Below are 27,537 nucleotides of genomic sequence, written 5' to 3'. Positions count from 1 at the left end.
AGGAGGATCCAGGGAACTACAGGCCTGTCAGCCTGACCACAGTACCAGAGAAAGTTATGGAGCAAATCATCTTGGGTGAGATCACACAGCACATGTGAGGCATCCAGGGGATCAGGCCCAGCCAGCACCGGTTCATGAAACGCAGGTTGTGCTTGACCAACCTCATCTCCTTCTATGACTGCATGATCAGACTGGTAGATGTAGGTAGGAAGGCTGTTGTTGTACGCTACCTAGACTTCAGCAAAGCCTTTGACACAGTCCCTCACAGGCTTCTTCTGGGGAAACTGGCTGCCTGTGACCTGGACAGGCATACCTTTCTTTGGGTAAGGAACTGGCTAGAGGACTGTGCCCATCAGTACTAATTAATGGAGCAAAGACCAGCTGGTGACCCATTACAAGTGGCTTCCCCCAGAGGTCAGCCCATCTTGTTTAATATCTTAATTGATGACCTAGAAGAGGGGCATTGAGTGCACACTCAAAAAGTTTGCAGATGACAATAAGCTGGGGGGTGGTGTTGATCTGCCTGAGGGTAGGGAGGCCCTTCAGAGGGATCTTGATTAGCTGGAATGCTGGGATGAGATGAATGGGATGAGGTTCAACAAGACCAAGTGCAGGGTCCTGCACTTTGGCCCCAATAACCACATGCAGTGAATCACAGAATCACAGTATATCACTATAATCTGGTGGGTACAAGAGCACAGATTCTTCCTGTTCACAGAATCACAGAATCACAGAATCACCCGGGTTGGAAGGGACCCCAAGGATCATGTAGTTCCAACCCCCCTGCCTAGCAGGGCCACCAAACATACACATTCAGATCAGGTTGCCCAGGACCCCGTCCAACCTGGCCTTAAACACGTCCAAGGACGGGGCATCCACAACCTCCCTGGGCAGCCCGTTCCAGGGCCTAACCACTCTCCTAGTAAAGAACTTCCCCCTAACATCCAACCTAAATCTTCCTTCCTTCAACTTAAAACCATTTCCCCTAGTCCTGCTGTTGTCAGCCCTTTTGAAGAGTTTACTCCCCTCCTGGGTGTAGGTTCCCTTCAGGTATTGATAGGCTGCAATGAGGTCACCCCGCAGCCTTCTCTTCTCCAGGCTGAACAAGCCCAACTCCCTCAGCCTGTCCTCATAGGGGAGGTGCTCCAGCCCCCTGATCATCTTAGTCGCCCTCCTCTGGACCCTTTCCACAATCTCAATGTCTTTCTTGTACTGAGGGCTCCACACCTGGACACAGTACTCCAGGTGGGGCCTCACAAGAGCCGAGTAGAGAGGGACAATCACCTCCCTGTCCCTGCTGGCCACCCCTCTCCTGATGGAGCCCAGGATCCCATTTGCCTTTCGAGCTGCCAGAGCGCACTGCTGGCTCATATTCAGTCTCTCGTCCATCAGGACCCCCAGGTCCTTTTCTGCCGAGCTGCTCTCAAGGACCACTCCTCCCAGCCTGTACAGGTGCCTGGGGTTCAGTGGTTTAGGCTTAGTGCTGACAGGCTGCATGACTGTGAAGAGGAAAGGGACCTGGGCGTGTTGGTTGATGCTCGGCTGAACATGACCCCACAGTGTGCCCAGGGGGCCAAGAGGGCCAACGCCATCCAGGCCTGCATTAGAAACAGTGTGGCCAGCAGGAGCAGGGAGGTGATCATCCCTCTGTGCTCAGCACTGGGGAGGCACCCCCGGACTACTGTGCTCAGTTTTGGGCCCCTCATGACAAGAAATACATTGAGGCCCTGGAGCGTGTCCAGAGAAGGGCAACAAAACTGGTGAGGGTCTGGAGCAGAAGTCTTATGAGGAACGGCTGAGGGAGCTGGGATTGTTCAGTCTGCAGAAGAGGAGGCTCAGGGAAGACTTCATTACACTCTACAACTTTCTGAAGGGCTGTTGAGATGAGGAGGGGTTTAGCCTCTTTTCCCAGGCAACAAACAAGGAAATGGCCACAAGTTGTAACAGAGGAGATTTAAGTTAGACATAAAGCAGAACTTTTTCTCTCAGAGAGTGGTCAGGCACTGGAATGGATGCCCAGGGAGGTGGTGGAGTTGCCGTCCCTGGCAGTGTTCAAGAGGTGACTGGATAAGGAGATACGAGATCTGGTTTAGTGCTTGTGATAGCAATTGTGATGGGAGGGTGGATGGATGGGATGATCTTGAAGATCTTTTCCAACCTTGTGATTCTATGATATTGTCTTAGTTGACCTTCATGAGGTTGGCATGGGAACACCTCTTCAGCCTGACCACTTTCCTCTGGATGGCATCCCTTCCCTCTAGCATGTCAACTGCACCACTCAGCTCTGTGTCTTCTGCAATACTGCTGAGCGTGCACTCAGTTCCACTGGCCATGTCACCTCCAAAGATGTTAAAGAACACCACTCCCAGCAGTGAGCCCTGAGCACAGACACACATCAACGGCCTCCACCTGGACATCGCAGTATTGACTACAACTCTCTGAGTGTGACCATCCAGCCAATTCCTTGAGCACCGAGTGCTCTGTCCATCAAATCCATTCTTTGTTCAATTTGGTGACCAGATGTCATGCGCAACCTTATCAAACCTTTCACAAGTCCACCTGGATGTCATCAGCTGCTCTTCCTTTTACCGCAAACGCTGTAACTTCATCATAAAAGGCCACTGTGTTTGTCAGGCATGTACCACCCACCATGACCGCTGTTTTTCAGGTGACTCAGAAGGGCCTTCAGGATGATCTGCTCCACGATTTTCCAAGGCACACAGGTGAGACTCAGTGGCCTTCAGATCCCTGCATCTTCTTTTTTTCCCTTTGTGAAAAAAGGAGTTATATTTCAATTTTCCAATCAGAGGGAATTTCACCCAACAGGCAAGAAATTTCACATATGATCAATAGCAGTTTGGACACTTCATCCGCCTCAGAACACATGGATGGATCTCATTGGGTCCCATGCACTTCTGCTCCTGCTGGTTCTTTAGATGATCACCAACCTGATCTTCACTGACAGCAGGCACATCTTCCTTCTCCCAGTTCTTACCTTTGCTTTCTGCAGCTTGGGCCGTGCAGCTACAGCCCTGCCTGGGGAAGACTTTCACAATCCCTAGCTCACCACACAGAAATATCTCTCAATTCTCCATCACTGTTTAATCACGTCATTGCATTTTCAAAGTATGAACATTTGTGAACAATGGTTTTAAATTATAAAGCATTGAAAGAGTAAAATTTCATCAAACAACTCTAATGAAGACATTGAGAGCTCAGTAAGAAATGCATCCATTCCCACCAAACCAGCCTGATGCCTTGGTGTACCAAACGAAAAGTCAAATATTCCCATGACTTCATGGTTTTGTTCCTCTTTATTTTTTTGAAGTTACAAGAAAAATATTAAGAACTTCAATGTTTGGTTCCATTCCTAATAACAATAATGTACCTTCTAAGGGTTGCTCTGAAAGTAATGCCTCCCATTCTACTGTGGTGGCCCATGATATCCAAGGCGGATGTTGAAGGTATGGCAGCAGAGGTTGAACCTTCCCACCAACATCCCATTCTCTTTGGTAACCACGTGACAGATGGATGCAGAGGGCAGTCTGATAAACTGACATCTGACATGGAAGTGCGTATGCGGCAACCAGGCATCACTGACTTATTCCATGCAGAAACAATTGCACCCACTGAGATTCACCAACGCTTGCTGAAGGTTTATGGAGACCAGACAGCGGAGCTGAGCACCATGAGGTGGTGGGTGATGCGTTTAAACATCAGCAACACAGGGTCACCTCCACTGATACAGATTATTGTGAGCACAACATGCAGGCTCAGGTACATCACCGTTCAATATGCACAGATGTCACAGTGACTCTGTTTAAAAAAGCAATTTCCAGCTGTGAATTGCACCATCCAACAGTGTGACAGAGTGTCATTTGTCACATGATATTACCATGGAAATAAATAGGAGGCATTACTTTCAGAGCAATGTCTCTCTATGCAGCCTGCACCTTTCCTATTTACTCAGTGCAGCCCAGGCAAGCCACAACACTGCACACCCACGTGTTACGCTGTGTCCCAACACCACGAGTGCAGCTCTATTGCTGGCTGCTGCACTTAGCAATGACCCAGTTGAACAGCTGAGCTGCAGGAGAATGCATCAGAGAGGCTGGAAAAGAGCACAGCTGGATGCAGAGACATCGTGACCAGGAGGCAAAACACACAGCACACACAGGGAGAAGCACAACGCTGCAAAGCAAGAATGCAGTGCCTGCACCTCTTGCAACACAGGGCTCCACACACAGCAAAACACAGCAGCCTTCTCAGCACCTGCTGCACATTTCTGTTCATCACGTTCCTTCAGAGAACATGCAGGGAAACCTTCCTTCTCACTCAGCGGTCTGGGAATGTGTGATGCCAATTGCAAACGCAGCTTCCCTCTGGAGCTCAATGCCATTGCACACAGCCCTTCCTTTCTCCACCCACTAAGACACCGGCTGGGCAGACTCACTGCTAATGAAGGCAACCCCAGAAAACTGCCCCACACACTGAGCCCCGCACCTCTGCACTTCTGCATCCCCCACACGGATAAGCATGGCCCAAATGATCACCCAGCACATGGGACAAGAAAGCAGCTGGGCACCGGGCAAAGAACCCCACTACAGAGGCAATCCAGAAACACACAGAACACATCATAATCCTGTCTTCACATGACGTATAAAACATGCACCGTGTTGTTGTTGCAGCTTAAGGGAGTAGAGGGAACACGAGGCATTCTAAACAAATACAAACAACCAAGCCCTCAGAAGCTCTCTCACACACTCAGATGCTGCCCACTACACTTCCAGTGGATCGTCAGCCATGCCAGCTCTGCCCCAGCTCTATCTGCTCTTGCTCCATCTCAAGTTACAGTTACTGAAGCATTTACACAAAAGCACTTCTCACAAAAAGAACCTTTCGCTGCAACAGACAGCACTGCACACCGATGGCATTCAACACAAACCAAAACAAGTCACACAGGGAAGTTGCATAATGGGGAATTAAACAAAAACCTTCTTACCCTCTTCATGATTTCCATTAACATCAGAGAATGCAGCCCATGTGCACAAAGCAAAGCTGCAACTCCCTGTGCATCGAGTGAACGTGGCTGGAAGATTCAATAGAGCAGGACAAACGTATTTCCAGGCTGGAGCATTGGCAGGTCCCACTCTCCTCACTCAGTGGCGTGCCTGGAAATGCTTGCATGCAAGCCCTCATCAGCTACAGGAAGCCAACCATTGCAACTGATGAACTCTGCTTGCTTCACAGGTGGCACCAAATCCAGCCCTCACATCCTGCAGGCTCTGTCCTCATCCAGCTGGCAGATGGGCTGTCAGCAGAAACACACATTTCTGGGGACCTCTTGAAAGACAGGGAATTTCTGTTGTGCCAAGAGTTAGAAGGCTGAGGGACTGAAATCTAGGGGAGACTCAGAAAGCACACACTCAGTTTCCTGTTAATATCCACAGCTTCCAATTACACTCACGTTCTTGTGGAATGGGAGGTAAACTACAAAAGCAGATCTAAACAAGCAGACATGGAGATAACTATCAAAGCACAGAAGCCACACTAAAGAAGCCATGAATCAGCTGGAAGAGCAGACCCAGTGGTAATTAAAAGCCGTGAAACTGTCCCACAGACTGCATGCCGGGGCTCTCGACATCAGCATCCCCCACGGGGACAGGGACAGCAGGGAAATGCTCGGCATCGTCGCCGGCCACCCCCGGGCTGCAGCGCTGCGCCGGCAGGCTGGGCAGCACGGGCTTGAGGAACTGGAACTCGCTGTTGCCCGAGCCCGTGCTGAGGCTGAGCTCGTAGCAATAGGCGTGGGGCAGGGTCCCGGCAGCGGCCCCATCAGCCACGCAGCTCTGCACGCCGCTGGGGCCGTACAGCACGTGCCCGCTACTCGGCTCCTTGCTCTTGCACGCCTTGCACGCCGCAAAGGCCGCCGCCGACACCAGGAACAGGAGCGAGACCAAGACCAAGGCGACGATCAAGGAGGCGGTGAGGGAGCCGTCGTCGTCGTGCGCGGCGGGGCTCTGCTGCGGCAGCTCGGCGTCCCGGGAGCCGTGCAGGAGGAGCACGCTGAGCGCCGCGGTGGCCGACAGCGGCGGCCGCCCGTTGTCCCGCACCAGCACGACCAGCTGCTGCTTCGCCGCGTCCCTCTCCGTCGGCGGCCTCCTCAGCCGCACCTCCCCGCTTTGCGCGCCCACGGCAAACAGCCCCGGCTCCGTGGCCCTCAGCAGCCCGTACGAAAGCCACGAGTTCTGCCCCGAGTCGGCGTCCACGGCCACCACTTTGCTCACCAGGTCCCCCGCTTCGGCCCACGCGGGCACCGGCTCGCTCCAAGCACGGCCGCCGTCCTGCGCGCTGGGGTGCAGCACCAGCGGCGCGTTGTCGTTCTCGTCCACCACCAGCAGGCGGACGACGACGCTGCTGCTCAGGGGAGGGGACCCCGCGTCCGCAGCGCTCACCACCACCTCCAGCTGCCTCAGCTGCTCGTAGTCCAGCGGCCGCAGCACGAACACGGCTCCGCTCTCGGAGTTCACGGACACGCACGAGCACGGCTCTCGTTCGGGCGGATCGGCCGCCACCAGCGAATAGCTCACCTTGCCGTTGGCTCCCGCGTCCGCGTCCCTTGCCTGCACGGCCCCGACCAGCAGCGCGGGGACGTTGTTCTCGTGCACGTACATGGTGTACGACGTCTGGTTGAAGACGGGCGCGTTGTCATTCACGTCCCAGATGTCCACGGTGAACGTGTGGCTGCTGCTCAGACGAGGAGACCCTGCATCTGCGGCCGTGACAACCACCGTGTAACGTGCCGTTTGCTCCCGGTCCAATGCGCTCACGGTCACCAGCTCGTAGTAGTTCTTAAACGCTGGCCGCAGGGAGAAGGACAGCTGTTCTTGCAGGGCACAGCTGATCTCCCCATTCACACCGGAATCCTTGTCGGTGACAGAGAAGAGTGCGACCACTGTCCCGGGTGCTGCATTCTCAGGGATCGGGCTGCTGAAGGAACTGACCACGATCTCTGGTGCGTTGTCGTTCACATCCACCACCTCCACCAACACTTTAGAGAGTGCTGAAAGTCCTCCACCATCCACTGCCCGCACGCTGAGCTCGTGTTTGTGTGCAACTTCGTAATCCAAAGGCTTCGCGGTACGGATTTCACCACTACTGGGGTCAATGATGAATGCTGGCTGGCTCTGGCCCACAGATTGAATAAATTGATAGGAAATGTCACCATTAATTCCCACATCTGCATCGTTGGCCAACACTCTGAGGACCACAGAGCCCTCAGGGACATTTTCTAAAATCTGTGCATTATACAGCTTCTGTGTGAAGATGGGAGCATTGTCATTTACATCTAAAACTGTGATGTGGATTTCAGTGGAACCACTCCTCGGTGGAGAGCCCCCATCCGTGGCAACGAGAGAGAAATCCATCTCTGGCATCTCCTCCCTATCGAGAGGCTGTTGTAATACCAGTTCAAGAACATTATCACTTCCACTGTGAGTCTGATAGGAGACAGAGAAGAACTCGTTCTCAGGAACGATGCTGTAAACCTGGATGTCATTGCTGCCAATGTCCAGGTCCTGAGCTGCTGCCACAGGGAAACGGGAGCCCGGGTCACCCCTCTCAGGGATCTTTAAAGTCAGCCGTTCATCCGGGAAGACCGGCGAGTGGTCATTGATGTCCTCCACGGACACCTCAATGGGAAAGAACTGCAGCGGGTCGGCGAGCAGCAGCTCGAAGGCGAGCGTGCAGGTGCGGGAGCGTCCGCACATCTCCTCCCGATCGAGGCGCTCGGCGACTACGAGGCGGCCGCTGCCGCGCTCTAAGCGAAAGTGCTGCCGGCCGGCCGGCGAGGCGATGCGCGCCCGGCGAGCCGAGAGCTGCGCCGGGGCCAGCCCCGCGTCCTCCGCCACGTCGCCCACCGGAGAGCCGCTCTCGCCCTCCTCGGCCACGGAGTAGCGGATGGGCTCGCAGCGAACGCGCGCCACGCCCAGCAAAGCCCACACACACAGCACTTGCCTCGCAGCCGCCATGCCGGGCCGCCGGACACCCTCCGGCCGGCCGGGAAGCGCGCTCCGCAGCGGGAAGCGGCGACCGGCAGCGGCGCGGCGCGGCGGGACGGACGGACGGTGGGCTTCCCTCCCCGCTCGGCTCTCTCGCCGCCTCTCGCCGAGTAACGACCGAGCCCGGAACACGGAGCGCGATCGTCACAGCGCGGCGGCGATTCACACGCACCTCACGGCAGCACGGACAACCTCTCCGCCGCCGCTCTCCGCCGCCGCTCTCCGCCGCCGCTCTCCGCCGCCTCCTCCCGGATGCGCTGCGCTGCGCTGCGCTCGGCTCTTCCTCTCCGTCTCCTCGCCCCGCCCGCAGCCGCTCGGCCGCCGCCTTGGCCACGAGCACCACCCTGCGGCCCGCGGCGGGACTGCTCCGGAGACGGGACGCGCTCCTGCCCGCGCCCTCTCGCCGCCACACGCACCCGGGACACACGCGCGCACCCCCGCTGCCGCCCGCTCACACACGCCGCCGCCACGGGCAGCGCCCACAGCCAGCGCCCGCGCTCCTGTCCGCACGCCGCCTCGGACAACCCAAAGAAGCTGCAGCCCCCGGCACCTCCCCGCCTCCTCGCCCGCCCCGACAGCCGACAGCCCGACCCACCCAAATCCGCGCACCCGCTAAAATCAGCCCCGAACTCAACCACAGCCGCTGTAGGAAGCACAGGGGCAACGACAAGGGGATGACAACATCTCTTAAATAGTTCTTCTTCAGTTGCAAGCATCGAACACTAAAAAAGCCCCCATGTGTTTCCAAAACTCTGCTTCTGCTCTGCAGATCTTTCCCCTTAAAATAATCCACCTCTGCAAACTTTGTCACAACAACACCATCCATTTTATTACAGAAATGACACCAAGTCCCTTCTCATAACAGTTCCACAGGCAATGCCATCCTGGTTCACAACATTACACTTCACGGTTCAACATTACACAATGCCAGTGAATTTTGAATATCTTGTGCCAAAGCATCTTCTTTCTAACATTCCCTTATTCTCTGTGGGGTGGCAGGACACGTTAAGGAATAGATATGTCAGTAGGAAAACACGGTGCAAACAGGAAAATGGAAAAAAAGAAGAAGTAATTGTGTGCACTTTCATACACCTGCAAAACAAAGCACACTGAACAGCAAAGAATGCTGTGCTTTCAAGTATGAAAAAGAAATGTGGAAATAGGTTTCAGGACTTGAAAACAACTATGAATTTGTATCTAAAATATTATTTCCTGTCCATATAAATGTATTAGTATTTAATTCTCAACTTGAATGGATGGAGTTGCAACCAGATATTCAGCACAAAAATCTGACTACATGTCTTTACCAGACTTCAAAATCCTGGAATGGTTTGGGTTGGAAGGGAACTTAAAGATCCTCTAGTTCCAACTCTCCTGCTATAGGCAGGGACACCTCCCTCTAGCCCAGGTTGCTCACAGCCCCATCCTGCCTGGCCTTGGATGCTTCCATGGTGGGGCATCCACAGCATCTCTGGTAACTGCTTCCAGTGTCTCACCACCCTCACAGGAAAGAATTTCTTCCTAATCTTAGTCTCAATCTACCCTCTTCCACCTTGAGGCCACTTCCCCTCATCCTGCCACTACATGACCTTATAAAACTCTCATCCCAGCTATCTGTGGCCCCTTCAAGTGCTGGAAGGCCATTATAAGATCCCCCCGGAGCATTTCTCCAGACTAAAGACCGCCAGTTCTCTCACGCTGTCTTCATAGCGGAGCTGCTCCAGCCCTCTCATCATCTTCGTGGCCCTCCTCCAGACCTGCTCCAACAGCTCCATGGCCTTCTTGTGTAGCAGGCACCAGAACTGGACACAGTACTCCAAGTGGGGTCGAAAGAGAGCCAAGTAGAGGTCAGAATCACCACCCTCAGCATGCTGGCCATGCTTCTCTTGATGCAGCCTAGGAAAGCTTCGGCCTTCTGGGCAGCAGAGCACATTGTCGCCCATCTTGAGCCTTTCATCAAGCAACACACTCAAATCCTTCTCCTCAGGGCTGCTCTCAAGCCGTTCTCTGCACAGCCTGTATTTCAGCTAGGGATTGCCTTGACCCAGGTGCACAACTTCTCATTTGCCTTGCTTGAACTTCATGAGGTTGCCATGGGCCCACATATCAAGCCTGATCAGTCCCTGTGGATGGCATCCCTTCCATCCAGCATGTCCACAGCCCCACTCAGCTCGGTGTCATCTGTAAACTTGCTGAGGGTGCACACAATCACAGAATCGTAGAATGGCTTTGCTTGGAAGGAACCTCAAGGATCAGCCACTTCCAACCACCTTGCCGCACTCAGGGCCCTGTCCATGTCACACACACAGATGTCCAACAGCACTGGTGCCAGCACCGGTCCCTGAGAAACGCCACTCATCCCAGAACTGCACTTGGGCATTGAGCCATTGACCATGGCTCTCTGAGAGCAAACGTGCAGCCTTCTCATTCCTTACAGAGTGAGAGATCCATCCATCAAAGGCACTTGTCTCCAAATTGGCAATCAAGAAGTTATGCTGTACCGTGTCCAATCCTTTGGATAAGTCCAGGTAGGTGACATCAGTTTCTCTTCATTTATGCACAGACACTGAAAGTTCATCATAAAAGGTTACCAGGTTTGGCATACATGACTTGCCCTTGGCGAAGCCATGTTGGTTACCACCAATCCCCTCCTCTTTATTTTCCAAATGCCTCAGAAGGGCCTTCAGGATGATCTGCTCCACAATCTTAGCAGGCACAGAGATGAGACTCAGTGGCTTTCAGATCCCTACATCTTCTGATTTTTGCTTCTTGAAAAGGTGGCTATGTTTCCAATTTTCCAATCAGTGAGAACTTCTCCAGACTGCCATGACCCTTCAAATATGATGGATAGAGCCTTGGCAACTTGGTCTGCCTCAGAACCCGTGAATGGATCTCATTGGATCCCATGCCCTTGTGCGTCTGCAGCTTCTTTGGAAGGTCACCAACCTGATCTTCACTGACAGCAGGCACATCTTCCTTCTTCCAGTTTTTACCTTTGCTTTCTGCAGCTGGGGCCATGCAGCTAGAGCCCTGGCTGGGGAAGACTTTCACAATCCCTAGCTCACCACACAGAAATATCTCTCAATTCACCATCACCCTTTACTCATGTCATTACTTATGGGCAGTATATACACTTGCCAACTATTGTTTTCAAGGAAGAAACATTTAATCCAAAATTTCTGATGAAGACATCGAGATCTCCGTAAGAATTGCATCCACTGCCACAAAACCATCCTGATGCATTGCTGTCACCAATAAAAGATCAAATATCCCACTGGTTTCGTGTCATTGTTCCTCCCTTTTCAGAAGTTTTACAAAAAATACTAAAAATTTTGATGTTTTATTTCATACATAACAACAATTCTGCATAATCTACCAGGGCGGCTCTGAAAGTAATGCCTCCTTATTTACTGCATTGGACCAACTTCTCCAAGGCCGATGCTGATGGTATGGCAGCAGAGGCTAAGTTGTCCCACCAATATGCCATTGTGGATTTTGGTGCCAACTGATGGATGGCAGAACAATGGCAGTCTGACAAAACTGCTTCAGACATGTAAATGCATACGAAGTATCACTGAATTCCTAAATGCAGAAGCAACCATATCTGCTGACATTCATCAAGGCTTAATGAATGTTTATAGAGACCAAACAGTGGATGTCAGCACCATGAGGTGTTGGATGATGTAATTCAGCAGTGGCAAGGTCAGTTGTACATTAATATGAGCGTAACACGCAGGCTCCCATTCAGTGAAAACACATCGCCTATTCTGTGGCCCCTTCATGTGCTGGAAGGCCATTATAAGTTCCGCTCGGAGCATTTTTCTTCACCAGGCTGAAGAGTCCCAGCTCTCTCTGCCAGTTCTCATAGCGGAGCTGCTCCAGCCCTCTCATCATCTTCGTGGCCCTCCTCCAGACCTGCTCCAACAGCTCCCTGGCCTTCTTGTGTAGCAGGCACCACAACTGGACACAGTATTCCAAGTGGGGTCTAAAGAGAGCCAAGTAGAGGGGCAGAATCACCACCCTCAGCATGCTGGCCATGCTTCTCTTGATGCAGCCTAGGAAAGCTTCGGCCTTCTGGGCTTCAGAGCACATTGTCGCCCATCTTGAGCCTCTCATCAAGCAACACCCCCAAATCCTTCTCCTCAGGGCTGCTCTCAAGCCGTTCTCTGCACAGCCTGTATTTCTGCTAGGGATTGCCTTGACCCAGGTGCACAACTTCTCATTTGCCTTGCTTGAACTTCATGAGGATGCCATGGGCCTGCATCTCAAGCCTGATCAGTCCCTCTGGATGGCATCCCTTCCCTCTAGCATGTCAGCTGCAAACTCAGCTTGGTGTCATCTGCAAACTTGCTGAGGGCGCACTCAATTTCCTTGTCCAGGTCACCTACAAAGATGTTAAATAGAAACGGTCCCAGCATTGACCCTTGAGGGCCGATGCACATCACCAGCCTCTACATGGACATTGTGGCAATGACTGAAACACTCTGAGTGCAATCACACAGACAATTCTCTATCCAGCAATCAAAAACCATCCATCAAATCCGTGCCTCTTCAATTTGGTGACCAGATGTCATGCGTAACCTTATCAAACCTTTCACAAGTCCACCTGGATGACATCAGCTGCTCTTCATTCATCCACTGATGCTGTAACTTCATCACAAAAGGTCACCAGGTTTGTCATGCATGACTTGCCCTTGGTGAAGCCATGTTGGTTACAACCAATCGCCTCCTCTGTTTTCCATGTGCCTCAGAAGGGCCTTCAGGATGATCTGCTCCACGATCTTGCAAAGCACACAGGTGAGACTCAGTGGCCTTCAGATCCTGGCATCTTCTTTTTTTTTCCTTCTTCAAAAGGGGGGTTATATTTCCAATTTTCCAATCAGTGAGAACTTCACCAGACTGCCATGACCTTTCAAATATGATGGATAGAGGCAAGGCAACTTGGTGTGCTTCAGAACCCATGCACGGATCTCATTGTGTCCCATGCACTTCTGCTCCTGCAGGTTCTTTAGATGATCACCAACCCGGTCTTCACTGACAGCAGGCACATCTTCCTTCTCCCAGTTCTTACCTTTGCTTTCTGCAGCTGGGGCCGTGCAGCTACAGCCCTGGCTGGGGAAGACTTTCACAATCCCTAGCTCACCACACAGAAACATCACACAATTCACCACCACCCTTTACTCACGTCATTACTTTGGACAGTAAATAGATTTGTGAATAACTATTACCAAGAATGAAGTAGAGGAAGAGTAACATTTCACCAAAAATCCTTCACGAAGGCATTGAGCACTCAGTGAGAACTGAACCACTGCAATGAAACCAGCCTGATGCATTGATTTCAGGGACAAAAACAACAAAGATCCCACTAGTTTTATGGTTTTATGCAATTTTTAACATAGTTTACTGGCAAATATGGAAAACTTGACTGTTTTTTTTTTTAATATGATAATATAATGATATTGTTTTACCTCTGAGGGATGCTCTGAAAGCAATGCCTCCCATTTCATTGTGGATCCCAAAGATATCCAAGGAGGATGTTGAAGTTACGGCAGCAGAGGTTGAACTTTCCCACCAACATCCTATTGCCTTTTGTACCCATTTGGCAGACAGCAGCAGAGGAGCAGTGTGCCAAAATGCCATCTGATGTAGGAGAATGTGAGAAACTACAATTGTCAGTGAAATACTCCATGCAGAAAATATTCCAGCCATGGACACTGAGCAACACTTGCTAAATGTTTATGAAGACCAGCCAGTGGATGTGAGCACAGTGAACTGGTGAGTGCTGAGTTTTAGCAGTAGCAACAGAGCATCACCTCCACTGCTGCAGATTGCTAGCAGCACAATATACAGCTCTAGTTCGCCACTGGTGAATATACAGAGCTGTGATGGTGATAGTGATAAAAAAAAAATAGCATTTTGTAGCTGTTTGAATCTCCTTTATCCAACAGTGTTATTGTACCCATTGTTGAAGTCCAGGGGAACAAATAGAAGGCATCACTTTCAGAACAATGTGTTTGTATGCTGCACAAGTGAATTCCTATCAACACACTGCAACCCAGGCAAGCCACAACACTGCACACCCATGTGCTACGCTGCATCCCAACACCACAAGTGCAGCTCTATTGCTGGCTGCTGCACTCAGCAATGACCCAGTTGAACAGCTGAGCTGCAGGAGAATGCATCAGAGTGGCTGGATAAGAGCACAGCTGCATGGAGAGACATCGTGACCAGGAGGCAAAACACACAGCACACACAGGGAGAAGCACAACGCTGCAAAGCAAGAATGCAGTGCCTGCACCTCTTGGAACACAGGGCTCCAGAGCAGCACTCTCAGAACCTGCTGCATATTTCTGTTTGCCAGTCTCCTATCTTTACATGGAACGTATAAAACAGGCACCGTGTTGCTGTTGCTGCTTAAGGGAATAGAGGGAACACGAGGCATTCTAGACAAACACAAACAACCAAGCCCTCAGAAGCTCTCTCACACACTCAGATGCTGCCCACTACACTTCCAGAGGACCGTCAGCCATGCCAGCTCTGCCCCAGCTCTATCTGCTCTTGCTCCATCTCAAGTTACAATTACTGAAGCATTTATACAAAAGCACTTCAACACAAAAAGAACCTTTCACTGCAACAGACAGCACTGCACACCGATGGCATTCAACACAAACCAAAACAAGTCACACAGGGAAGCTGCATAATGGGGAATTAAACAAAAACCTTCTTACCCTCTTCATGATTTCCATTAACATCAGAGAATGCAGCCCATGTGCACAAAGCAAAGCTGCAACTCCCTGTGCATCGAGTGAACGTGGCTGGAAGATTCAATAGAGCAGGACAAACGTATTTCCAGGCTGGAGCATTGGCAGGTCCCACTCTCCTCACTCAGTGGCGAGCCTGGAAACGCTTGCATGCAAGCCCTCATCAGCTACAGGAAGCCAACCATTGCAACTGATGAACTCTGCTCGCTTCACAGGTGGCACCAACTCCAGCCCTCACATCCTGCAGGCTCTGTCCTCATCCAGCTGGCAGATGGGCTGTCAGCAGAAACACACATTTCTGGGGACCTCTTGAAAGACAGGGAATTTCTGTTGTGGCCAGAGCTAGAAGGCTGAGGGACTGAAATCTAGGGGAGACTCAGAAAGCACACACTCAGTTTCCTGTTAATATCCACAGCTTCCAATTACACTCACGTTCTTGTGGAATGGGAGGTAAACTACAAAAGCAGATCTAAACAAGCAGACATGGAGTTAACTATCAAAGCACAGAAGCCACACTAAAGAAGCCATGAATCAGCTGGAAGAGCAGACCCAGTGGTAATTAAAAGCCGTGAAACTGTCCCACAGACTGCATGCCGGGGCTCTCGACATCAGCATCCCCCACGGGGACAGGGACAGCAGGGAAATGCTCGGCATCGTCGCCGGCCACCCCCGGGCTGCAGCGCTGCGCCGGCAGGCTGGGCAGCACGGGCTTGAGGAACTGGAACTCGCTGTTGCCCGAGCCCGTGCTGAGGCTGAGCTCGTAGCAATAGGCGTGGGGCAGGGTCCCGGCAGCGGCCCCATCAGCCACGCAGCTCTGCACGCCGCTGGGGCCGTACAGCACGTGCCCGCTGCTCGGCTCCTTGCTCTTGCACGCCTTGCACGCCGCAAAGGCCGCCGCCGACACCAGGAACAGGAGCGAGACCAAGACCAAGGCGACGATCAAGGAGGCGGTGAGGGAGCCGTCGTCGTCGTGCGCGGCGGGGCTCTGCTGCGGCAGCTCGGCGTCCCGGGAGCCGTGCAGGAGGAGCACGCTGAGCGCCGCGGTGGCCGACAGCGGCGGCCGCCCGTTGTCCCGCACCAGCACGACCAGCTGCTGCTTCGCCGCGTCCCTCTCCGTCGGCGGCCTCCTCAGCCGCACCTCCCCGCTTTGCGCGCCCACGGCAAACAGCCCCGGCTCCGTGGCCCTCAGCAGCCGGTACGAAAGCCACGAGTTCTGCCCCGAGTCGGCGTCCACGGCCACCACTTTGCTCACCAGGTCCCCCGCTTCGGCCCACGCGGGCACCGGCTCGCTCCAAGCACGGCCGCCGTCCTGCGCGCTGGGGTGCAGCACCAGCGGCGCGTTGTCGTTCTCGTCCACCACCAGCAGGCGGACGACGACGCTGCTGCTCAGGGGAGGGGACCCCGCGTCCGCAGCGCTCACCACCACCTCCAGCTGCCTCAGCTGCTCGTAGTCCAGCGGCCGCAGCACGAACACGGCTCCGCTCTCGGAGTTCACGGACACGCACGAGCACGGCTCTCGTTCGGGCGGATCGGCCGCCACCAGCGAATAGCTCACCTTGCCGTTGGCTCCCGCGTCCGCGTCCCTTGCCTGCACGGCCCCGACCAGCAGCGCGGGGACGTTGTTCTCGTGCACGTACATGGTGTACGACGTCTGGTTGAAGACGGGCGCGTTGTCATTCACGTCCCAGATGTCCACGGTGAACGTGTGGCTGCTGCTCAGGCGAGGAGACCCTGCATCTGCGGCCGTGACAACCACCGTGTAACGTGCCGTTTGCTCCCGGTCCAACGCGCTCACGGTCACCAGCTCGTAGTAGTTCTTAAACGCTGGCCGCAGGGAGAAGGACAGCTGTTCTTGCAGGGCACAGCTGATCTCCCCATTCACACCGGAATCCTTGTCGGTGACAGAGAAGAGTGCGACCACTGTCCCGGGTGCTGCATTCTCAGGGATCGGGCTGCTGAAGGAACTGACCACGATCTCTGGTGCGTTGTCGTTCACATCCACCACCTCCACCAACACTTTAGAGAGTGCTGACAGATCTCCACCATCCACTGCCCGCACACTGAGATCGTGTTTGTGTGCAACTTCGTAATCCAAAGGCTTCGTGGTACGGATTTCACCACTACTGGGGTCAATGATGAATGCTGGCTGGCTCTGGCTCACAGATTGAATGAATTGATAGGAAATGTCACCATTAATTCCCACATCTGCATCGTTGGCCAACACTCTGAGGACCACAGAGCCCTCAGGGACATTTTCTAAAATCTGTGCATTATACAGCTTCTGTGTGAAGATGGGAGCATTGTCATTTACATCCAGAACTACAATGTGGATTTGGGTGGTTCCACTCCTCGGTGGAGAGCCCCCATCCACGGCAACGAGGGAGAAATCCATCTCTGGCATCTCCTCCCTGTCCATAGGCTGTTGTAATACCAGTTCAAGAACATTATCACTTCCACTGTGAGTCTGATAGGAGACAGTGAAGAACTCGTTCTTAGGAACGATGCTGTAAGCCTGGATGTCATTGCTGCCAATGTCCAGGTCCTGAGCTGCTGCCACAGGGAAACGGGAGCCCGGGTCGCTGGTTTCCAGAATCTTAAAGGTCAGCCGTTCATCCGGGAAGACCGGCGAGTGGTCATTGATGTCCTCCACGGACACCTCAATGGGAAAGAACTGCAGCGGGTCGGCGAGCAGCAGCTCGAAGGCGAGCGTGCAGGTGCGGGAGCGTCCGCACATCTCCTCCCGATCGAGGCGCTCGGCGACTACGAGGCGGCCGCTGCCGCGCTCTAAGCGAAAGTGCTGCCGGCCGGCCGGCGAGGCGATGCGCGCCCGGCGAGCCGAGAGCTGCGCCGGGGCCAGCCCCGCGTCCTCCGCCACGTCGCCCACCGGCGAGCCGCTCTCGCCCTCCTCGGCCACGGAGTAGCGGATGGGCTCGCAGCGAACGCGCGCCACGCCCAGCAAAGCCCACACACACAGCACTTGCCTCGCAGCCGCCATGCCGGGCCGCCGGACACCCTCCGGCCGGCCGGGAAGCGGCGACCGGCAGCGGCGCGGCGCGGCGGGACGGACGGTGGGCCTCCCTTCCCGCTCGGCTCTCTCGCCGTCTCTCGCCGACTGCGGACTGAGCCCGGAGCCCGGAGCGCGATCGTCACAGCGCGGCGGCGATTCACACGCACCTCACGGCAGCACGGACAACAGCTCGCCGCCGCTCTCCGCCGCCGCTCTCCGCCGCCGCTCTCCGCCGCCGCTCTCCGCCGCCGCTCTCCGCCGCCGCTCTCCGCCGCCGCTCTCCGCCGCCTCCTCCCGGATGCGCTGCGCTGCGCTGCGCTCGGCTCGGCCTCTCCGTCTCCCCGCCCCGCCCGCAGCCGCTCGGCCGCCGCCTTGGCCACGAGCACCACCCTGCGGCCCGCGGCGGGACTGCTCCGGGGACGGGACGCGCTCCTGCCCGCGCCCTCTCGCCGCCACACGCACCCGGGACACACGCGCGCACCCCCGCTGCCGCCCGCTCACACACGCCGCCGCCACGGGCAGCGCCCACAGCCAGCGCCCGCGCTCCTGCCCGCACGCCGCCTCGGACAACCCAACGAAGCTGCAGCCCCCGGCACCTCCCCGCCTCCTCGCCCGCCCCGACAGCCGACAGCCCGACCCACCCAAATCCGCGCACCCGCTAAAATCAGCCCCGAACTCAACCACAGCCGCTGTAGGAAGCACAGGGGCAACGACAAGGGGATGACAACATCTCCTAATTAGTTCTTCTTCAGTTGCAAGCATCGAACACTAAAAAACCCCCCGTGTTTCCAAAACTCTGCTTCTGCTCTGCAGATCTTTCCCCTTAAAATAATCCACCTCTGCAAACTTTGTCACAACAACACCATCCATTTTATTACAGAAATGGCACCAAGTCCCTTCTCGTAACAGTTCCACAGGCAATGCCATCCTGGTTCACAACATTACACTTCACGGTTCAACATTACACAATGCCAGTGAATTTTGAATATCTTGTGCCTAAGCATCTTCTTTCTAACATTCCCTTATTCTCTGCGGGGTGGCAGGACACGTTAAGGAATGGATATGTCAGTAGGAAAACACGGTGCAAACAGGAAAATGGAAAAAAAGAAGAAGTAATTGTGTGCACTTTCATACATCTGCAAAACAAAGCACACTGAACAGCAAAGAATGCTGTGCTTTCAAGTATGAAAAAGGAATTTGGAAACAGGTTTCATGACTGCAACAAAAAAATCATGACTTTATGTCTAAAATATTATTTCCTGCCCATATAAATATATTAGCAGTTAATTCTCAAATTGAATGGACGGAGTTGCAACCAGATATTCAGCACAAAATTCTGACTACGTGTCTTTACCAGACTTCAAAATCCTGGAATGGTTTGGGTTGGAAGGGAACTTAAAGATCCTCTAGTTCCAACTCTCCTGCTATAGGCAGGGACACCTCCCTCTAGCCCAGGTTGCTCACAGCCCCATCCTGCCTGGCCTTGGATGCTTCCATGGTGGGGCATCCACAGCATCTCTGGTAACTGCTTCCAGTGTCTCACCACCCTCACAGGAAAGAATTTCTTCCTAATCTTAGTCTCAATCTACCCTCTTCCACCTTGAGGCCATATCCCCTCATCCTGCCACTACATGCCTTTATAAAGCTCTCACCCCAGCTTTCTGTGGCCCCTTCATGTGCTGGAAGGCCATTATAAGGTCCCCTCGGAGCAATTTTCTTCTCCAGACTGAAAAACCCCAGTTCTCTCACGCTGTCTTCATAGCGGAGCTGCTCCAACCCTCTCATTATCTTCGTGGCCCTCCTCCAGACCTGCTCCAACAGCTCCATGGCCTTCTTGTGTAGCAGGCACCAGAACTGGACACAGTACTCCAAGTGGGTTCGAAAGAGAGCCAAGTAGAGGTCAGAATCACCACCCTCAGCATGCTGGCCATGCTTCTCTTGATGCAGCCTAGGAAAGCTTCGGCCTTCTGGGCTGCAGAGCACATTGTCGCCCATCTTGAGCCTCTCATCAAGCAACACCCCCAAATCCTTCTCCTCAGGGCTGCTCTCAAGCCGTTCTCTGCACAGCCTGTATTTCAGCTAGGGATTGCCTTGACCCAGGTGCACAACTTCTCACTTGCCTTCCTTGAACTTCATGAGGTTGCCATGGGCCCGCATCTCAAGCCTGATCAGTCCCTGTGGATGGCATCCCTTCCATCCAGCATGTCCACAGCCCCACTCAGCTCGGAGTCATCTGCAAACTTGCTGAGCGTGCACACAATCACAGAATCGTAGAATGGCTTTGCTTGGAAGGAACCTCAAGGATCAGCCACTTCCAACCACCTTGCTGCACTCAGGGCCCTGTCCATGTCACACACACAGATGTCCAACAGCACTGGTGCCAGCACCGGTCCCTGAGAAACGCCACTCATCCCAGAACTGCACTTGGGCATTGAGCCATTGACCATGGCTCTCTGAGCGCAAACGTGCAGCCAAATCCTTACAGAGTGAGAGATCCATCCATCAAAGGCACTTGTCTCCAAATTGGCGATCAGGATGTTATGTGGGACCGTGTCCAATAATTAGGGTAAGTCCAGGTAGGTACGCTTGGATGGAAGTAAGGGTGGCAGTCTGTTAAAAAACATCAGACATGTAAATGCATGCGAAGTATCGATGCATCACTGAATTCCTCCATGCAGAAGCAATCACACCTGCTGATATTCATCAAGGCTTAATGAATGTTTATGGAGACCAAACTGTGGATGTGAGCACCATGAGGTGTTGCACGATGTAATTCAGCAGTGGCAAGAGACAGTCAGCTCCACAGATGTACATTAATATGGGCGTGACATGCAGGACCCCATTCAGTGAGAACACATCGCCTTTCCTGTGGACCCTTCATGTGCTGGAAGGCCATTATAAGGTCTGCTCGGAGCATTTTTCTTTACCAGGCTGAAGAGTCCCAGCTCTCTCTGACAGTTCACATAGCGGAGCTGCTCCAGCCCCTTCATCATCTTCGTGGCCCTCCTCCAGACCTGCTCCAAAAGCTCCGTGGCCTTCTTGTGTAGCAGGCACCAGAACTGGACACAGTACTCCAAGCGGGGTCTAAAGAGAGCCAAGTAGAGGGGCAGAATCACCACCCTCAGCATGCTGGCCATGCTTCTCTTGATGCAGCCTAGGAAAGCTTCGGCCTTCTGGGCTGCAGAGCACATTGTCGCCCATCTTGAGCCTCTCATCAAGCAACACCCCCAAATCCTTCTCCTCAGGGCTGCTCTCAAGCCGTTCTCTGCACAGCCTGTATTTCTGCTAGGGATTGCCTTGACCCAGGTGCACAGCTTCTCATTTGCCTTGCTTGAACTTCATGAGGATGCCATGGGCCCACCTCTTCAGCCTGATCAGTCCCTCTGGATGGCATCCCTTCCCTCTAGCATGTCAGCTGCAAACTCACCTTGGTGTCATCTGCAAACTTGCTGAGCACGCACTCAATTTCCTTGTCCAGGTCACCTACAAAGATGTTAAATAGAAACGGTCCCAGCACTGACCCTTGAGGGCCGATGCACATCACCAGTCTCTACATGGACATTGTGGCAATGACTGAAACACTCTGAGTGCAATCACACAGACAATTCTCTATCCAGCAATCAAAAACCATCCATCAAATCCGTGTCTCTTCAATTTGGTGACCAGATGTCATGCACAACCTTATCAAACCTTTCACAAGTCCACCTGGATGACATCAGCTGCTCTTCATTCATCCACTGATGCTTTAATTTCATCATAAAAGGCCACCACATTTAATATGCATGACTTGTCCTTGGTGAAGCCATGTCAGTTACCAACAATCCCTTCCTCTGTTGTCTGTGTGCCTCAGAAGGGCCTTCAGGATGATCTGATTCACGATCTTGCAAGGCACAGACCCGAGACTCAGTGGCTTTCAGATACCTGCATCTTCTAACTTTCACCTTCTTCAAAAGGGGGGTTATATTTCCAATTTTCCAATCAGCGAGAACTTCTCCAGACTGCCATGACCCTTCAAATATGATGGATAGAGGCAAGGCAACTTCGTCTGCCTCAGAACACATGGATGGATCTCATCGGGTCCCATGCACTTCTGCTCCTGCTGGTTCTTTAGATGATCACCAACCTGATCTTCACTGACAGCAGGAACAGCTTCCTTCTCCCAGTTCTTACCTTTGCTTTCTGCAGCTGGGACCGTGCAGCTACAGCCCTGCCTGGGGAAGACTTTCACAATCCCTAGCTCACCACACAGAAATATCTCTCAATTCTCCACCACTGTTTAATCACGTCATTGCATTTTCAAAGTAGGAACGTTTGTGAAGAACGGTTTTAAATTATAAAGCATTGAAAGAGTAAAATTTCATCCAACAACTCTAATGAAGACATTGAGAACACAGGAAGAAATGCTTCCATTCCCACCAAGCCTGATGCCTTGGTGCTATCAAAAGAAAAGTCAAATATCCCAAAGGAATAATGGTTTTGTTCCTCTTTATTTATTAATTTTCTTGAAGTTACAAGAAAAATATTAAGAACTTCAACGTTTTGTTCCTTTCAAAGTAACAATAATGTAAACTCCAGGGCTGCTCTGAAAGTAATGCCTCCAATTCTACTGTGGTGGCCCATGATATCCAAGGCGGATGTTGAAGGTATGGCAGCAGAGGTTGAACCTTCCCACCAACATCCCAGTCTCTTTGGTAACCACGTGACAGATGGATGCAGAGGGCAGTCTGATAAACTGACATCTGACAAGGAAGTGCGTATGTGGCAACCAGGCATCACTGACTTATTCCATGCAGAAACAATTGCACCCACTGAGATTCACCAACGCTTGCTGAAGGTTTATGGAGACCAGACAGCGGAGCTGAGCACCATGAGGTGGTGGGTGATGCGTTTAAACATCAGCAACACAGGGTCACCTCCACTGATACAGATTATTGTGAGCACAACATGCAGGCTCAGGTACATCACCGTTCAATATGCACAGATGTCACATTGACTCTGTTTAAAAAAGCAATTTCCAGCTGTGAATTGCACCATCCAACAGTGTGACAGAGTGTCATTTGTCACATGATATTACCATGGAAATAAATAGGAGGCATTACTTTCAGAGCAATGTCTCTCTATGCAGCCTGCACCTTTCCTATTTACTCAGTGCAGCCCAGGCAAGCCACAACACTGCACACCCACGTGTTACGCTGTGTCCCAACACCACGAGTGCAGCTCTATTGCTGGCTGCTGCACTTAGCAATGACCCAGTTGAACAGCTGAGCTGCAGGAGAATGCATCAGAGTGGCTGGATAAGAGCACAGCTGGATGGAGAGACATCATGACCAGGAGGCAAAACACACAGCACACACAGGGAGAAGCACAACGCTGCAAAGCAGGAATGCAATGCCTGCACCTCTTGCAACACAGGGCTCCAGACCAGCACTCTCAGAACCTGTTGCATATTTCTGTTCATCACGTTCCTTCAGAGAACATGCAGGGAAACCTTCCTTCTCACTCAGCGGTCGGGGAATGTGTGATGCCAATTGCAAACGCAGCTTCCCTCTGGAGCTCAATGCCATTGCACACAGCCCTTCCTTTCTCCACCCACTAAGACACCGGCTGGGCAGACTCACTGCTAATGAAGGCAACCCCAGAAAACTGCCCCACACACTGAGCCCCGCACCTCTGCACTTCTGCATCCCCCACACGGATAAGCATGGCCCAAATGATCACCCAGCACATGGGACAAGAAAGGAGCTGGGCACCGGCGAAAGAACCCCACTACAGAGGCAATCCAGAAACACGCAGAACACATCATAATCCTGTCTTCACATGACACGTATAAAACATGCACCGTGTTGTTGTTGCAGCTTAAGGGAGTAGAGGGAACACGAGGCATTCTAGACAAATACAAACAACCAAGCCCTCAGAAGCTCTCTCACACACTCAGATGCTGCCCACTACACTTCCAGAGGATCGTCAGCCATGCCAGCTCTGCCCCAGCTCTATCTGCTCTTGCTCCATCTCAAGTTACAATTACTGAAGCATTTACACAAAAGCACTTCTCACAAAAAGAACCTTTCGCTGCAACAGACAGCACTGCACACCGATGGCATTCAACACAAACCAAAACAAGTCACACAGGGAAGTTGCATAATGGGGAATTATAACAAAAAACTTCTTGCACTTCTCTTGATTTCCATTAACATCAGAGAATGCAGCCCATGTGCACAAAGCAAAGCTGCAACTCCCTGTGCATCGAGTGAACGTGGCTGGAAGATTCAATAGAGCAGGACAAACAAATTTCCAGGCTGGAGCATTGGCAGGTCCCACTCTCCTCACTCAGTGGCGTGCCTGGAAATGCTTGCATGCAAGCCCTCATCAGCTACAGGAAGCCAACCACTGCAACTGATGAACTCTGCTCGCTTCACAGGTGGCACCAAATCCAGCCCTCACATCCTGCAGGCTCTGTCCTCATCCAGCTGACAAAAGGGCTGTCAGCAGAAACACACATTTCTGGGGACCTCTTGAAAGACAGGGAATTTCTGTTGTGGCCAGAGCTAGAAGGCTGAGGGACTGAAATCTAGGGGAGACTCAGAAAGCACACACCCAGTTTCCTTGTTAATATTCACAGCTTCCAATTACACTCACGTTCTTGTGGAATGGGAGGTAAACTACAAAAGCAGATCTAAACAAGCAGACATGGAGTTAACTATCAAAGCATATAAGCCACACTAAACAAGGCATGAATCAGCTGGAAATGCAGACCCCGTGGTAATTACAAGCCGTGAAACTGTCCCACAGACTGCATGCCGGGGCTCTCGACATCAGCATCCCCCATGGCGACAGGGACAGCAGGGAAATGCTCGGCATCGTCGCCGGCCACCCCGGTGCTGCAGCGCTGCGCCGGCAGGCTGGGCAGCACGGGCTTGAGGAACTGGAACTCGCTGTTGCCCGAGCCCGTGCTGAGGCTGAGCTCGTAGCAATAGGCGTGGGGCAGGGTCCCGGCAGCGGCCCCATCAGCCACGCAGCTCTGCACGCCGCTGGGGCCGTACAGCACGTGCCCGCTACTCGGCTCCTTGCTCTTGCACGCCTTGCACACCGCAAAGGCCGCCGCCGACACCAGGAACAGGAGCGAGACCAAGACCAAGGCGACGATCAAGGAGGCGGTGAGGGAGCCGTCGTCGTCGTGCGCGGCGGGGCTCTGCTGCGGCAGCTCGGCGTCCCGGGAGCCGTGCAGGAGGAGCACGCTGAGCGCCGCGGTGGCCGACAGCGGCGGCCGCCCGTTGTCCCGCACCAGCACGACCAGCTGCTGCTTCGCCGCGTCCCTCTCCGTCGGCGGCCTCCTCAGCCGCACCTCCCCGCTTTGCGCGCCCACGGCAAACAGCCCCGGCTCCGTGGCCCTCAGCAGCCCGTACGAAAGCCACGAGTTCTGCCCCGAGTCGGCGTCCACGGCCACCACTTTGCTCACCAGGTCCCCCGCTTCGGCCCACGCGGGCACCGGCTCGCTCCAAGCACGGCCGCCGTCCTGCGCGCTGGGGTGCAGCACCAGCGGCGCGTTGTCGTTCTCGTCCACCACCAGCAGGCGGACGACGACGCTGCTGCTCAGGGGAGGGGACCCCGCGTCCGCAGCGCTCACCACCACCTCCAGCTGCCTCAGCTGCTCGTAGTCCAGCGGCCGCAGCACGAACACGGCTCCGCTCTCGGAGTTCACGGACACGCACGAGCACGGCTCTCGTTCGGGCGGATCGGCCGCCACCAGCGAATAGCTCACCTTGCCGTTGGCTCCCGCGTCCGCGTCCCTTGCCTGCACGGCCCCGACCAGCAGCGCGGGGACGTTGTTCTCGTGCACGTACATGGTGTACGACGTCTGGTTGAAGACGGGCGCGTTGTCATTCACGTCCCAGATGTCCACGGTGAACGTGTGGCTGCTGCTCAGACGAGGAGACCCTGCATCTGCGGCCGTGACAACCACCGTGTAACGTGCCGTTTGCTCCCGGTCCAACGCGCTCACGGTCACCAGCTCGTAGTAGTTCTTAAACGCTGGCCGCAGGGAGAAGGACAGCTGTTCTTGCAGGGCACAGCTGATCTCCCCATTCACACCGGAATCCTTGTCGGTGACAGAGAAGAGTGCGACCACTGTCCCGGGTGCTGCATTCTCAGGGATCGGGCTGCTGAAGGAACTGACCACGATCTCTGGTGCGTTGTCGTTCACATCCACCACTTCCACCAACACCTTACAGAGTGCTGAGAGACCTCCACCATCCGTTGCGCGCACACTGAGATCATAGTTCTGTTTCGTCTCAAAATCAAGAGGCTCTTTTATTCGAATTTCTCCATTTTTTGTGTTGATTGTAAATGCCGGCTGGCTCTGGCTCACCACTTGGCTGAACTGATAGGAAATGTCACCATTAATTCCCGCATCTGCATCAGTGGCCATCACACGGAGAACTAAGGAGTCCTCAGGGGCACTTTCCACAATGTGTCCAATATATAAATCCTGTGTGAAAATGGGAGCATTGTCGTTTGCATCCAGAACTCTGATGTGGATTTGGGTGGTTCCAGTCCGGAGTGGAGAGCCACCATCCGTAGCAACGAGAGTGAAATCCATCTCTGGCTGCTCCTCTCTGTCCAGAGGCTTTTGCAAAACCAGCTGGACCTGCACGTCATGCTCATTTTTTCTCTGATAGGAGACAGAGAAGAACTCGTTCTCAGGAACGATGCTGTAAGCCTGGATGTCATTGCTGCCAATGTCCAGGTCCTGAGCAGCCTCCACTGGGAAACGGGAGCCCGGGTCGCTGGTTTCAGGGATCTTAAAGGTCAGCCGTTCATCCGGGAAGACCGGCGAGTGGTCATTGATGTCCTCCACGGACACCTCAATGGGAAAGAACTGCAGCGGGTCGGCGAGCAGCAGCTCGAAGGCGAGCGTGCAGGTGCGGGAGCGTCCGCACATCTCCTCCCGATCGAGGCGCTCGGCGACTACGAGGCGGCCGCTGCCGCGCTCTAAGCGAAAGTGCTGCCGGCCGGCCGGCGAGGCGATGCGCGCCCGGCGAGCCGACAGCTGCGCCGGGGCCAGCCCCGCGTCCTCCGCCACGTCGCCCACCGGCGAGCCGCTCTCGCCCTCCTCGGCCACGGAGTAGCGGATGGGCTCGCAGCGAACGCGCGCCACGCCCAGCAAAGCCCACACACACAGCACTTGCCCCGCAGCCGCCATGCCGGGCCGCCGGACACCCTCCGGCCGGCCGGGAAGCGGCGACCGGCAGCGGCGCGGCGCGGCGGGAAGGATGGTGGGTCTCTCTCCCCGCTCGGCTCTCTCGCCGCCTCTCGCCGAGTAACGACCGAGCCCGGAACACGGAGCGCGATCGTCACAGCGCGGCGGCGGCTCACACGCACCTCACGGCAGCACGGACAACCGCTCTCCGCCGCTCTCCGCCGCCGCTCTCCGCCGCCGCTCTCCGCCGCCGCTCTCCGCCGCCGCTCTCCGCCGCCGCTCTCCGCCGCCTCCTCCCGGATGCACTGCGCTGCGCTGCGCTCGGCCTCTCCGTCTCCCCGCCCCGCCCGCAGCCGCTCTCCGCCGCCTTGGTCACGAGCACCACCCTGCGGCCCGCGGCGGGACTGCTCCGGGGACGGGACGCGCTCCTGCCCGCGCCCTCTCGCCGCCACACGCACCCGGGACACACGCGCGCACCCCCGCTGCCGCCCGCTCACACACGCCGCCGCCACG

At 54.2% G+C, this 27,537-nt stretch overlaps 5 protein-coding genes across 11 annotated transcripts in view; all 5 read right to left on the bottom strand.

Moving 5' to 3' along the window:
- Window positions 1-3,388: 3,388 nt before the first annotated feature.
- Window positions 3,389-27,300, bottom strand: LOC125700241 (protocadherin beta-15-like). 5 transcript variants are annotated; one of them, XR_007379817.1, is made up of 2 exons: window positions 22,493-27,042; window positions 3,389-3,485 (listed from the first exon to the last, which is right to left on the bottom strand). XR_007379817.1 is itself a non-coding variant. In XM_048960664.1 (1 exon), exon 1 carries the CDS (start codon window positions 27,025-27,027, stop codon window positions 24,592-24,594), a length of 2,436 nt encoding a protein of 811 aa, XP_048816621.1. In that variant the 5' UTR covers window positions 27,028-27,300; the 3' UTR covers window positions 22,300-24,591. The 5 variants fall into 5 exon arrangements, 1 of the variants encoding a protein (XP_048816621.1); XR_007379819.1 differs by lacking the exon at window positions 3,389-3,485 and adding an exon at window positions 3,885-3,958 and having other exon boundaries at window positions 22,974-27,042; XR_007379818.1 differs by lacking the exon at window positions 3,389-3,485 and adding an exon at window positions 4,235-4,323 and having other exon boundaries at window positions 23,317-27,042.
- Window positions 5,256-27,537, bottom strand: part of LOC125700245 (protocadherin beta-15-like) — a 48,184-nt gene continuing 25,902 nt past the window's right edge. The window contains exon 2 of one of the 2 annotated variants that reach the window (XM_048960668.1): window positions 5,256-5,341. The gene's annotated coding sequence lies outside the window, so the exon portion shown is untranslated. Of the gene's footprint in view, window positions 5,342-15,064; window positions 15,128-27,537 lie in introns of those variants that run through there. The other variant, XM_048960669.1, reaches the window with a different exon arrangement.
- The window catches only part of LOC125700244 (protocadherin beta-16-like), a 39,730-nt gene continuing 17,448 nt past the window's right edge, over window positions 5,256-27,537 (bottom strand). The window contains exon 2 of one of the 2 annotated variants that reach the window (XM_048960666.1): window positions 5,256-5,341. The gene's annotated coding sequence lies outside the window, so the exon portion shown is untranslated. Of the gene's footprint in view, window positions 5,342-15,064; window positions 15,128-27,537 lie in introns of those variants that run through there. The other variant, XM_048960667.1, reaches the window with a different exon arrangement.
- LOC125700246 (protocadherin beta-16-like) lies at window positions 5,394-8,141 on the bottom strand. Its single transcript, XM_048960671.1, has one exon. It carries the CDS (start codon window positions 8,028-8,030, stop codon window positions 5,595-5,597), a length of 2,436 nt encoding a protein of 811 aa, XP_048816628.1. The 5' UTR covers window positions 8,031-8,141; the 3' UTR covers window positions 5,394-5,594.
- LOC125700242 (protocadherin beta-4-like) lies at window positions 15,127-17,816 on the bottom strand. Its single transcript, XM_048960665.1, has one exon. It carries the CDS (start codon window positions 17,814-17,816, stop codon window positions 15,381-15,383), a length of 2,436 nt encoding a protein of 811 aa, XP_048816622.1. The 3' UTR covers window positions 15,127-15,380.

The sequence above is a fragment of the Lagopus muta genome, chromosome 14 (genome assembly GCF_023343835.1).
Source record: "Lagopus muta isolate bLagMut1 chromosome 14, bLagMut1 primary, whole genome shotgun sequence".
NCBI classification, from domain to species: domain Eukaryota; kingdom Metazoa; phylum Chordata; class Aves; order Galliformes; family Phasianidae; genus Lagopus; species Lagopus muta.
Note: the sequence above shows the minus strand (reverse complement) of the source record. Positions and strands in the feature narration are given on the sequence as shown.

Excerpts from the sequence above, each read along its gene's own strand:
- LOC125700241 (XM_048960664.1), bottom strand. The coding sequence starts at position 27,027 with ATGGCGGCTGCGGGGCAAGTGCTGTGTGTGTGGGCTTTGCTGGGCGTG.
- LOC125700242 (XM_048960665.1), bottom strand. The coding sequence starts at position 17,816 with ATGGCGGCTGCGAGGCAAGTGCTGTGTGTGTGGGCTTTGCTGGGCGTG.
- LOC125700246 (XM_048960671.1), bottom strand. The coding sequence starts at position 8,030 with ATGGCGGCTGCGAGGCAAGTGCTGTGTGTGTGGGCTTTGCTGGGCGTG.